This window comes from Poecilia reticulata, linkage group LG2 (assembly GCF_000633615.1).
Source record: "Poecilia reticulata strain Guanapo linkage group LG2, Guppy_female_1.0+MT, whole genome shotgun sequence".
Taxonomy (NCBI): Eukaryota; Metazoa; Chordata; class Actinopteri; order Cyprinodontiformes; family Poeciliidae; genus Poecilia; species Poecilia reticulata.
Genome location: NC_024332.1, coordinates 3,792,130 through 3,804,827, shown reverse-complemented (window position 1 = coordinate 3,804,827; position 12,698 = coordinate 3,792,130). Strand labels below are relative to the sequence as shown.

The window sequence follows — 12,698 nt, the reverse complement described above, 5'->3', positions numbered from 1 at the left end:
TGTTGGGTCTTGATGTCACCTATGTCATTAATTTTAAGGTAATTTTATTTATTATTACTATTAAACTAAAATCTCCAGCATGGGGAAGTGGGATGAGCTCGACTTTTCTCGACAACCCCCAGATAGGAAGGCTCAGGGCATTGGAAGGTCAGGAGTAGAGCCAGGCAGGGGTGAGAGGGCAGGAAGGAGGAGAGGTGGGTAGTAGTAGGACAGGTGAGGGACAATGATACAATTCATCCCAGCTCTTCCTTACCCAAACCACCTAGGGTGTTTGTAGGCTTCTGCAAGCACTTGAAGTTTGTATCATATTCTTGAAGTTCATATCATATTCTTGAATTTCCAGTCAACTTTTAACATTATAAAACAAACAAAATACCATCCCAAATCAACGCATTACTTTCTCCCCTTAATATAGAAATGAATAATTTCTGCATTTCTCAAAGGGTTAACTTGCTTATTTTGGATTATACAGATCAACAATAACTTGTGGTTTTACTTACCTCTAACTAAACTGATGACTTCTGGTTCTTCTCAGATGTATTTCTGCACCTCATACAGGCATTCACGACTCAGTTTATCTGTATAGTACATAAACAAAACAATCTAGACATTCCTGATATGGCTGTAAGATATTTGGTTTGTTAGAAATAAATTCCTTGGAATTCAGTTTTAATGAATGTAACCAGGGATGCACAGTAGCACAGTTGCCTTGCAGCAAGAAGGTCCTGGGTTTGACTTCTGGCCTGGCGTTTGCATGTTCTCCCTGTGGATGTGTGGGTTCTCTCTGGGTTCTCCGGCTTCCTCCCACAGTCCAAAAACGTGACTGTCTGGTTAATTGGTCCCTAGGTGTGAGTGAGTGTGTATGGCTGTCCGTCTCTGTGTTTCCCTGTGACAGACTGGCGACTTGTCCAGGGTGTACTCTTGCCGAAACGTTTGCTGGAAATAGGTACCAGCAGCCCTCCCGACGCCAATAGCGACAAGGGTGTACAGAAAAAACGACAGATTTTTGTATCTAAATATGTTTTCACTTACTAAATTCAGTACTTAAATAACTTTGTACAAAATATTATTGAATGAGTCAAATATGTAGTGGCGCTACATAGACGCCAGGTGCCGCTTAAGTATCCATCCATCCATCCATTTTCTTGCACCCTTGTCCCTTGGTGGGGTCGGGAGGGTTACTGGTGCCCATCTCCAGCCAACGTTCCGGGCGGGAGGCGGGGTCACCCTGGACAGGTCGCCAGTCTGTCGCAGGGCAACACAGAGACAAACAGGACAAGCAACCATGCACACACACACTCACACCTAGGGGCAATTTGGAGAGGCCAATTAATCTGACAGTCATGTTTTTAGACTGTGGGAGGAAACCGGAGTACCCGGAGAAAACCCACACATGCACAGGGAAAACATGCAAACTCCATGCAGAAAGACCGGGGCCGGGAATCGAACCCAGAACCTTGCTGCAAGGCAACAGCTCTACTAACTGCGCCACTGTGCAGCCGCCGCTTAAATATCTTCCCATAAAAGGCAACCACTTGCTAAAAGTGCAGTAAAGCCGTTGTTCCGACTTGACGTTTATGCACCGAACACCAACAGATTAATTTAGCATTAAAGACACTTTATTCTACCTTCAGTTGTTGACCCGCCTTCATCTTCCCAACGCGACTGTGGAATTGACAATTTAAAACACCTGGATGAGTTTGGGGAGCGACGCTCCTTGTGTATTCGTGATTGGCTGATTGTTCCCTCAATCAAACAGACGGACTAACGCGAGTAGCCATTGGCCCTGGTTGAGCGAAAGCATGAAAGATAAATATAGATATTTGTATATTATGGAACGTTTCAAGAAAAATAAATTACATAATTCTAATTTAATTTATTGTGAGTTACTTTTGTTGAGAAACTCATGAAGCTACACACACACCAAACTATAAGGATTAAGATCAGATTGTTTCCCCCAACGATTTCTGACTTTTGTCTTAGAGTTTTGTCGGAGACAAACACCAGCAAAGGTATATTCAGTCCTTGTTCCTTGTATCATTCCACTTTATTCACTTAAGAGTTATTTCGATTTTTTTTTTTGTGAGAATTTCATTGCAATGGGCTCATTAGAATTTTTTTTTTTCTAAAAGAAATATCAGTGTAAGCAAATTTTAAGAGCCAAATCCATAATGATTAATCCATTTCAAAGAAACACCCCAATTACAGGCTCTAAAAGGGTAAACGATGGAGCAATTTGGATAAGTAATAAACTGAATTTATTCCCTCCATCATGTTCCATATCGTCTTCTGTTCTCAGCAAATGTCAATTGCGACATGCTTCCAGCAGATGGCAGCATTTTACTGCAAATTTCCCCCCGTAGCCAGGTTTCTTTCTGCGTATTTTACGAAAAAAATGTTGAATTTCAAGTTCAGATTTCATCTTCCATTTTGATCAGCTGACACAGTAAATACTATATTATATAGTGACAGGAACACTTCTTGGAAAGTAAAAGTGAAGCGTGATCGTTGATCCAGGGAATTATGTTGTGCTGAACCACGGTGAGTGCAGGATTACCTTAAAAGTGGGTTAACAGCTGCCTGCATTGCCTCTGCAAACGCTCCCAGCTCTCTCTCGTTCTATCCGTGCACAGACAATTGACCTGGTTCTCAGAGTGGAAGACGTGTCACACAGGGCTGCTTATAACAAGACCCTGTGGGACACCGAGAGGAATGGCTGCTTTATCTGCCACAGTGAGTAATACTCCTCACCAGTATGGATACAAAGCACCTGTTCTTGTGGTGTGCGTCTGCCCTCACCACAGCAAATGCCTTCACTCTTCCACTGCGTTTGTTAAGGGAGCTTATTATGGTGTGACACTGTAATGAAGTGAAAATTAGCTTAGGAGCTCCTCCTTTTTACACACACCATATGGCAGCAGCTCCGAATAATAAAACATCTGGCAGCTTTCTGTGTGCATCCAGATGTATAAATGGTACAAAGAATAGAGAGCAATAAATAGTTTGAGATGAAAGCTGAAACTGGACTTGGAGAAATGCTTTCTTTGCCTTTATTGGTCAGCTCCAATGGTCTCTTGCCACATTCTCCCCTAAAATTCAAATTGGAAAAAAATAAACAAGGCAAATATATAATTGTATGCATTATTTCTGGGAACCATGCGGTGTTATGCCATTGGTTTTGCACAAACCTCACTTTTCAGAAGAGGAAGGATGCCCCTGGTGGTTGAGAGGAATCATTGATGTAGAGCATGGTGCATCCTCTCTAATTAACATTGATTAAACAAGCACTAATTAGCACATTCATCTGAAACACACGTGCTACATTATGTAGAACCTGACAGCAGTGCTGCTCCTCTCTGGACAAGACCAAGATAGTATGGGGTGACTGGAAGAGTGTTTAACTCAGTGTTCAAGTATTTTTGGATCGATGTAAAAGGCCTACATTTTTGTCCTAGTCATCTTCAGTGGGAAGCTTCATACATGAACTTCATGATATAGTACAACCTGCACACTGTTGCCTTGCAGCAAGAAGGTCCTGGGTTCAATTCCCAACCTGGGGTCTTTCTGCATAGAGTTCGCATGTTCTCCCTATTCGTGCTTGGGTTCTCTCTGGCTTCTTCCACGGTCCAAAACCCAGTCCCACTAGGACAAGGGTGTACGGAAAATGGTTGGATGTACAAAATATCATTTTGTTTATAGCTTTCTTTTACATTCTTAATGTTCTGAATTTGGGATTTTCATCAAAATTACCAAAAATAAATCCATGTATGCGTGTATCACATCTTGAATGAAACATTTATGGATCAGTACAAGAACATAAAACATGTAAACAAATGCATTTCCTGATGTAAAACTTGCTGTGTGCCTGTTTGTTTGACAGTAATCAGGACACCATGCATCTCATAGCTTTTCTCAAGGCGTTGCAGCTCCCCTGATTTAATCCCATCTCAAAATGAGGTCGAGCTGATTCAGTCTCCAAGTGGAATAAGGAGACTTACTGATCGTATATTTCCTTTTTTTTCTGGGCTTTCTTCTGGAAACAGAAGAGTTACGGCAGTTGGGTGGGGTAGGTGGGACTGTGTTGGCTCTCCACCAAAAACTGCGATCCGGTGCGTCGCCACCAGCCCACGCGGCCGCTCCATAAACACGGAGAGCTGGATGTGTACTTTTGTTCGTTTTACCAAATGAATACGTCACTCTCGCTCTTGTCCAAGCACATCACATACAGGACGGAGGAATGCCATCACCATAAATGTGGTTTTATTATTAATAACAGTATCTCTTTTAATGAACATTGCAGATACATAATAGAAAATAAATCAGAAAACAGAGACATCGTCTCAAGTCATGAAAGTGCCTGGAATAACTGTGCTATATATTCTCGTTAATAATCAACGTCATGACCTTTCCAATCAAAGCCTCATCACCACAAATGTTCTGTTTATTATGAACCAAAGTGTTATTGTCGTCATATTCACAGAGCCTCTCAAAGCAAAGAAGACGTCGGAGTTGGACTCCAGTGAGGATTAGTGGTTACACTCTGAGAAACCTTGTGAATAATGACCAGCAGGTTCCATGAGTATGGCTCGATTGTCTTCATTTGAATATTGTAAAGGTTTTATTTACACATTTGCCATATATTTGAGGTCTCTGTTCGGAGTCGATGCTCCTGAACACATCGGTACTTCGCTTTTCCATGGAGGGAACAGTGTGAAATAAAGGCTCTGATTAAAAAACAAAACAAAAAAAATCTCAAATGCAAATATGCTGGCTTACAACTCAATAAATTATATAAAAAAACAAACAAAAAAAACAACCCAGGCCTTTTCTCCAATTTTACACAACAGAAAGATTAGAAAGCAAGGAGGGGAAAGGACAGTTTTTCATTTATGTTCTTACAAATTCATCACTTTGCATATTTCATGGCACAAAATGAATCGTCTGAGACGTTGAAGCTAGTTCCTATGAGAACTGAAATGGTATGTGGCACAGGCAGATTCAGGAAACGGGGTCGTTGTCATGGGAGACGTGATCTTGACTGGATGGAGCGGTACCGATCAGGATGGGAAGTAAATAGATTTTTGTGGATGAGGTCTGTTCCATTTACCTTCGCTTTGGTCTAAAGTTGTTTTGCTATTAGCTATAAACCAGGACTTCATTAGCGTCATTCATTATATTTCATTTTGAAGGATTTCATTCTAAAATGCTACTAGTTTTAAATATAATTTAGCTTATATTAGTTGTTTATTAAATTAAACTCTATCTCAAGTTAATTCGTAAATATTTCACCATTTACACTTTTCATGAGGTCGGTGTTGAAAATTGTCTTACAGTGCCTTGCAAAAGAGTCTTTTCCACATTTTGTCATGTTACAACCACAAATTCCTTTTCATGTAACTTGAAATGCACTGTAAATGTAATTATGCATCATGTAAGTGATGCATAATTGTGAAGTGGGTGGAGATGTTTGTTTTTTTACTTTTTTTTTCCAAATAAAATTTGAAAATGTGGCATGCATTTGCATTTCTTTTCCATTTGTATTTTGAGTTCAGCACCTCAGGTTTTGTAGTCTTTTACCTGGAACAATATTAGTTGTGTGGCATTGTTGGAAAGAGGTCATAAGATGTCCTATTTAAAGTTTGCCACAAACTTGTACAAGAAGGCTCTCTTTTTGGCCAACATACAAAACATTACATGTTGGAAAACCCTGACCATACCTCCTCCATTGGGAGACATGGCGGTGGCAGAATCATGTTGTGGGGACTAAATCCAGATTTTTTTTTCCTTCCACTTCACAATTTTGCACTACTTTGTGTTGCTCTTTCACATAAAATTGCATTAAAAAAATAAGAAAAACAAAATACAAAAATAAAAATTTGTGGCTGCCAAAATGTGACGTTTCAATGGGAGTGAACTGTTTTCAAGGCACTGTAGATGTTTTGTACATGAGGGAACACTGAGTGCCGTTTCTGGAGGGAAACGTGAGAAGCCTGGGAGTACAACTCACCTGGGGAGGGGATGGGAAACAAACAGGGCTTTCATTTAGCAGGAAATGGATAACTGAGACAATGACTTTAGCCCTGGACAGCCTTGTTTGGTCCTGTTGTGGAAACTGGGTTGAGTGACGATGGCTTTCTCCTTCACCCATGCTGACATCATCGGTAGCTTCATCCCTACTAAACTGGAGGCGAACTGCTGCAATGACAATGAAATCAACAAATGTGATAGAAAAAAAGTCTGCTGAGCTGTGAGTGGATTCAAAATGTCAAAACTCCCGACTTCGCATGTTCGCATCATCTAACAATAAAAGACGTTAATGAGTGATTTTTGTGAGCTAAGCAGTTTCACATAACAAAACCGTTTTTTTTTTTAATCCGTTTTCCCAGTCGCTTCTATCAGAAACGTCATACATAGAACTTCTCTAAGCAAATATCCCTCAGTTACAAAAATATACTTTTCTTTTTTTTCATAAAATAATACACATAGTTACTTTTCAGTGATATAATCTTCTGTTAAGGTAAATAGCAAGGTTGCTCTTTAAAAGTAAATGTCGCTGTGACGAGATAGAGATGTGAAGCCTAGCACCATAAGTCTTCTTTTCCCAAAAGCATTCATTATCAGAGTTGAAAACCCAGTGCTGTCCCGTTGTCTGGACTCCAAATGTTGCATATTCTGGTTAAGCCCAAACCTATAATATCTCAGCCTTCTCTCGAGGGCTGTGACTCTAAACTATCCCTCCCAAGAAATAAAAAAACCCATCAAAAGCATTAGAAACTACACCAGCCAACAAATTAGGATAAAGGTAACAACAGTTCTACCAACACGTCTTACAGGCCATTGCTTCACTTTAGTACAAACTGAAAACAAACAAGGAAAAATAAAGATTCCCAATTGATAAGGAAACATAAAGAAACAAGTCCCAAACACTGTTGCTACAAAGAATTAGAAAAACGTATGTACAGGACCCTGTTTTCCTCGACTCTCGTGGTAAATTAGGACAGGTGTTGGCTTGTATTACTTGAGTGTTTTTACAGGCATACAAAAAAATGTTCTCCTTGCTTCTTTTTTTTGTTTTTTTTCCTCTTTTGTGGTTCAACTTTAATAAAAGCTCTTATTAGACTAAAACAAAACAAGAATTTTTCAGCTCCGGTTTTGTCCACTGTGTCTGATGTTCTGTCCCTCCCGCCCCTCCCCAACATGTTGTCTCCTGGTGCAAATGTAACAGCAGCAAGTATCTTAGTGCCATTCAGCTCCGTCCGGCTCTGGTGGATTCGGGATCTGACTGCCGGTGGCTAGTCCCCCCCTATGACGGATCTCGTTCGGACCCAGACCCGCCCGGCACCGGCTCTGTCACCAGATTACGCTGGATATACTGGTCTCTCTGGGAAGCAGCGGCAGCATGGCGTTGTTGCCGTGGCCCTCCTCCACACTCTGCTGGCGCGGCGACTTGGACTGCGGCCGCTGTCCATTGATGAGCGTCATGGGGATGTTGCAGTAGGTGTGCTGGTTGCCTAGCGAGGACAGTGGCGGGAGCGTGCCGCTGGGTGGCAGGTCGTAGTCGTAGCTACGGTAATAGTGTTTCTGCCTCATCTGGGTGTGGCACGAGTTGTGAAAGGTCGAACGCAAGTCTGGGTGCGCCGTCGCCATGGCGGTGGAGGTGGCCGCTGCCATGGAGATGGCCGAGACAGTCTGGAGCTCGCCGAAGGCGCCTTGCTCGCTCACGTCCAGCACCTGCTCGTGGGAGATGCTCAGGGGCTCCATGCGCTTGAAGGGCATCTCGTAGAGCAGCTGCTTCCAGAACTTGGAGGTGAGCTTGTTGCTGGACGGCCCGCGCCACTTGATGACCGTCAGCATTTTGATGGTGTGCTTGAGGGCCTCCACTTCCTGGTAGTTCATGATGCCCCGCAGCTCGGCGCACTCGATCAGGATGACTTTGATCTCTCCGGTCACCAGCATGTTGCGTAGCCGCGTCTCCAGTTCAAAGATGCTCCACCCCCTCCGCACCACGTAGCTGGGTGTCATGACGATGATGAGTCGCTTGCTCTGGTCCACGCAGCGCGCTACGTCCTCGATGTAGGCTGGATTGACCGGGACAGAGAGACACATTCGTCACTTTGGCGGAAAACTCAAAAGCATTTGATCGTTTCTGCTTCCTTATGTTTGTTTTTCATCTAAACAGACTTAAAGTTAAACTTTGATGTAAATGTGGAAAAACAATATTACACAGGGTACAAGAACTCTCTTTGGCCTCACCTCAAGTTTTTATAAGGCTACTCCATTATTGTTATCAAAACTTTATCAAGCATACAACTCTGATTTAACCATTCCACCATTTAGAAATGAATGAGTTTTAAATAATAGCTACACACACAACACAGTTGTTAGTACCTCCTGCAAAGATGAGTTGAAATAAATCAATCACTTATTGCAATAATATAGTCACAGTGAAAAAAATAAATACATTTCATTTCATGGATATTTTCAAGAAAATAACCAAAGTTAGTAATTGTTAAAGTGACTCTGTGGGCAATTCTTGATATATGTAATTATTCAATGTAGTTATCCATAATTATACACAATTTAAAGGTTTAGTTTTTGAAAACCGTTCACTGAGATTACACTACTGCATTTTAAGGCTCTTATTTTTTCCCCCAGAGGTGGCAAAAAACAAACAAAACAAAAAAACAACAGTCTGCATCTGTCCTCTGCATTCAAAACCGAGACATTGAAGATTTTGGCCACACGTAGGCAGAAAACAGCGTGGGTTTACATTAGCTACTGCGGAGCCACTTCAGCTAATGGATGCGTCATCGTGCAGCAAACTGAGTGTTTTTGGTTTTCACACCTTGCCCCGAGCGTCAGGAGAAAGTGAAAGCATGAGAAAACGTCTGTGCGCGCAGCTAATGCTTGCTTTTAGCCTTTCTTGGCCGCCACAACAGCTTTGGTCAGCAGCAGGTGGACGGGATAAAACCAGACTCCGTCTTTCCTGGTAATATCTCAGCGTGTCTGCTGGTCGCTACGCCAACCAACGCCACATTCCCTCCCCGGCCCGCTCTGCATACGTCGGCGAGTGAACCGCTTCTATTCTGTCATGCTGCGCCTGAGGCTGTCCAATGAGAGGAGCTCGATTAGAGTAAACTTGGGTTTGAAGTTGCCCTTTACTTCGACATGACAAGCCAGTCTCTTTGCTGTTTGGTAATTGGTCATCATGCTGTAATTCAAACAGGACCCTGAGGCCAAATCTCCACTTCAAGGTCTGAGCCAGTTCACTTTGGGGTTTTCTTTGTAGTATATCAGGAGGGGGAAAAAAACTAAAAAGGATTAATGGATACTCTACATTAGCTAATGAAGAGTGGCTTGATTTGATTTTTATTTTTTTTAACTGACTGTAAATCTGCTGTTTCTAGATGCCGCCTGCCAGCCATTCATAACTTTAAAAATTACATTTCCATCCTCTAAAGCCAAGGGAATACAATGTTTCTCTCTTCAGATCTGACAGACCATATTCTAATGAAATAGCTCATAAAAATCACTGTTGTCTTTGAGTTTTTAATAAGCAGTTCCAATTAATTTACACCAGGAGAGTAATTCCTCTAAATTTTGTTAGCAAAACACAAAGAAAAAATGAGAAATTGTTAAAGTATTTAACGCATTGGGGTGTAATGATGCCTCAAGTTTTATGATTACAATTATGATTACCCCCATTTTTAATCACAACTTTCCCATATTGTTTCTGCACTTCATCTTAGCTCTGAAAATAAACATCTGCTGTGGACATCGAGGGAAGGGAAAGATGCATGGACACATAGGAAAGGCGGAAGATAAGGCCGCCACAACTGATAAAAGACGGAAGATAGTGCAGGTCAAAACGATTAAGGGAAATGAAGAAAAAAAAAAAAGCAAAGAAGAGCGTAAGGACACAAAAATAGAGGAAGGAAAAGACGAAATCAAAGAGTGTCAAGGAAACAAAGGGAGGAAGAAAGGACACAATGGAGGAAATAAAAAGGGAGAAAAGGAAATGAAAGATGGAGGAACTCAACAAAGACAAGATGGATAGAAAGAAGTTAGCAAGGAATGAATCAGAAAAACAATCATTGAAAATACAGTGCTATACAATTTCATTTGCAATTAAACGACATGATAAATTTGATCATATTGATGATTAAGCAGCCATATAATTCACCAGAGTGACATAGAACTGCTAGCTACATAGAGCATTGTTTACAGGTGAATAAAGTTAAGGCTTTGATGGTTTATGAACAACAGAAGGAACACATTTATGTTTTACAATCTTAAAGTGTTCCAACAACAGGTCTAAAATATTGTGTTTCCTCAAAGTGGTATGGGTTTAATTGAGTGGGTTATGATTTGTGATGCACACATCAAACTGCCTGTCACATAAAAACAGCAACATCTTCTGACCGAACCACAGTTTTCTGTCTGTTAAATGAGTAAAAATGAAAAGCTGTCACAGCATGTGACAAGGGTTTGTTTGTCAACACATGTGGGAAAAAATCTGGGTTGAAAAAGTACCTCTAAGTAGTCTTGTGTCATCCTGGAAATGATCATTGGTGAAACCTAAACAATAGATATTTACATTTAAAGGGTGATCAGAAGATTCGTGAGCAGGTGAAAACAGTGACGGAGATGTGGGGACTCTCCCCTGGCATAAACTGGATTTATCCACTGGTGCATAGACGGCGGCGATTGTTTGATAATCGCACTGAGCAGTTTATTCCAGTTTAATATGGGACATGAAGCATAAAAACGCAGAGGAATGTAGGTGGTAGGAGTTCAGCCAGGACTTCTGCTTCAGGAAAGTGCTGGAAGTATAGTGGCTCTCAAAAGTGAACACACCCCTATGAAATGTATCTTTTTTTTTCTAATGCAAAGAAAGTGCGACCATAATTAATAATTCCAAAGCATCTTCCACATTTACTCTAGAAAAGGGAAGAACAGCTGGAAAATCAAACATTTTCATATAGTACATTTTATTTTTAACTATTATTGATGTCAGGTGTGAACTCAGAAAGAGTGAATGCTGAAAAAGGTCATCAAAAAGTGGAGGCTATGGATGTTTCTGTTAATGTTTCCTCTGATAAATGTGTTTTTGCCTGAATTGTACAGGACAAATGTGACGCTACATGTGGAAAAACTTCTGGTTTCAACATTGGCAATTTACCAGGGATGTGGAGACTTTTTAGATCCACCGCACAGGGGATCCAAATGTTGAATTTTCCTCAGAGTTGACATGCCACTAAAACAAAACTCAGAAGGGTTGCTGACACACAGCAAACCCCCAAAAGGCACAAACTCTGTTTATGCATAACTCTGCCTTATACTGTGTTATATGAACTGTTCGGATGCTAATACACTCCCAATGGGAGTCGAATGTTTATGCGTAGCAACAATAAAGCAGAAAGCAGCAGCACCACCGGGCTGAAATGGTGACAAGCTGTGGTTGAGATTCCTCTCCATCCTTGCATTTTTATGCCATTTTTCCCATATTACAGCAGTCCCAAACCTTCCCCCCTCCCACCAGTTTGCGAGCACAGCATCACAGAAACAGATTCAGTTTATAACCCTGGCACAAAGCCACTGACGGAACGCGTAATTAGTAATGGCGGCATGTGCTGGGAAGACAGGCAGATGCAAGTATTGAAATGGAGGCTAACAGCATAATGATATTATCAAACTCATCTGTGTATTGAGTTAATCAAAGATAAGCACGGGGCATGGTGAGATGCTCCATTAGGAATATGCTGTGGTAAAACATGCACTAATATCCATGCATAAAGAGATTCTGTAATGTGCAGCTGACACCATTACACAGCAGCATGCAGAGGCAGAGACTTTGCAGAGCTGGATCTGGAATATGGACTCTAATCAGCAGGACTGTATCTTCTGCTGATTGTGTTTGAAAAGCAATGAAGGTTACTTTGGGTGAAACATTTTGGAAATACTCCATGCTGCATGCTTTTTATATATTCCATTGCTTTTTAATTGGTCTTCTACTTCAGGTGCAGCATTTGGTGATTATTTTTTATTCTTCGGATTGTAGATATTTATAGTGTGCGCACAAAAGTTGATTTATGATGCATAATTGGGCATAGAGGTTTTCATACACAAGCAGCATTTCTGTTCTTTTTAACCATTCAGAGTGAAATAAGTACACGACAAAACCTCAATGAATTTAGAAAACATTTGAATTTATTGCTTCTTTATTTGCTTTTAATTTCATCTTGTTGGAGCTTAGTGAGGTTTGTTTTGCGCTTGCATTTTGAACCTAGTGCAATATTCTTTGGTTTTATGCAACTAAAAAGCCAACAAATGTTTAACTACTTGGCATTTGTTGACTCCAAATACGCCTCTCTCTGTAAAAACAAACTAGTAAATGAAATTAGACTGCAAAAAGTGGGGATTGTTTAAAGGTCTGTGGATGGCATATGACCTCAGGCATATTGAAAATATGCTTGCAAGCAGAATCAGTGGCAGGAAACCAACACATTTAAATGAGCTCCATCAATTCTGCCAAGAAGAAGAGTGGTCAAATGTCCAGCTAGAACAGCTTGTTGATGGCAATAAGTGTTTTCTCTGAAACTTGCAAATAGACAGTTATCTAAAATTACAAGAGATGTATGTGTATATTTAAGCCTGAATGTAAAATTTGACTCTGTGTGGATAATAAATGATTCATA

At 40.9% G+C, this 12,698-nt stretch overlaps 1 protein-coding gene across 2 annotated transcripts in view; it reads right to left on the bottom strand.

Annotated features, from left to right (window-relative positions):
• Positions 1-4,012: 4,012 nt before the first annotated feature.
• Positions 4,013-12,698, bottom strand: part of LOC103475908 (interleukin-1 receptor accessory protein-like 1) — a 203,299-nt gene continuing 194,613 nt past the window's right edge. Inside the window, exons 11-12 of one of the 2 annotated variants that reach the window (XM_008427884.2) lie at positions 10,534-10,578; positions 4,013-8,078 (exon numbers count right to left, since the gene is read on the bottom strand). In XM_008427884.2, coding sequence (XP_008426106.1) covers positions 7,351-8,078; positions 10,534-10,578 — 773 coding nt within the window. In that variant the 3' untranslated portion in view covers positions 4,013-7,350. The remainder of the gene's footprint in view (positions 8,079-10,533; positions 10,579-12,698) is intronic. The other variant, XM_008427891.2, reaches the window with a different exon arrangement.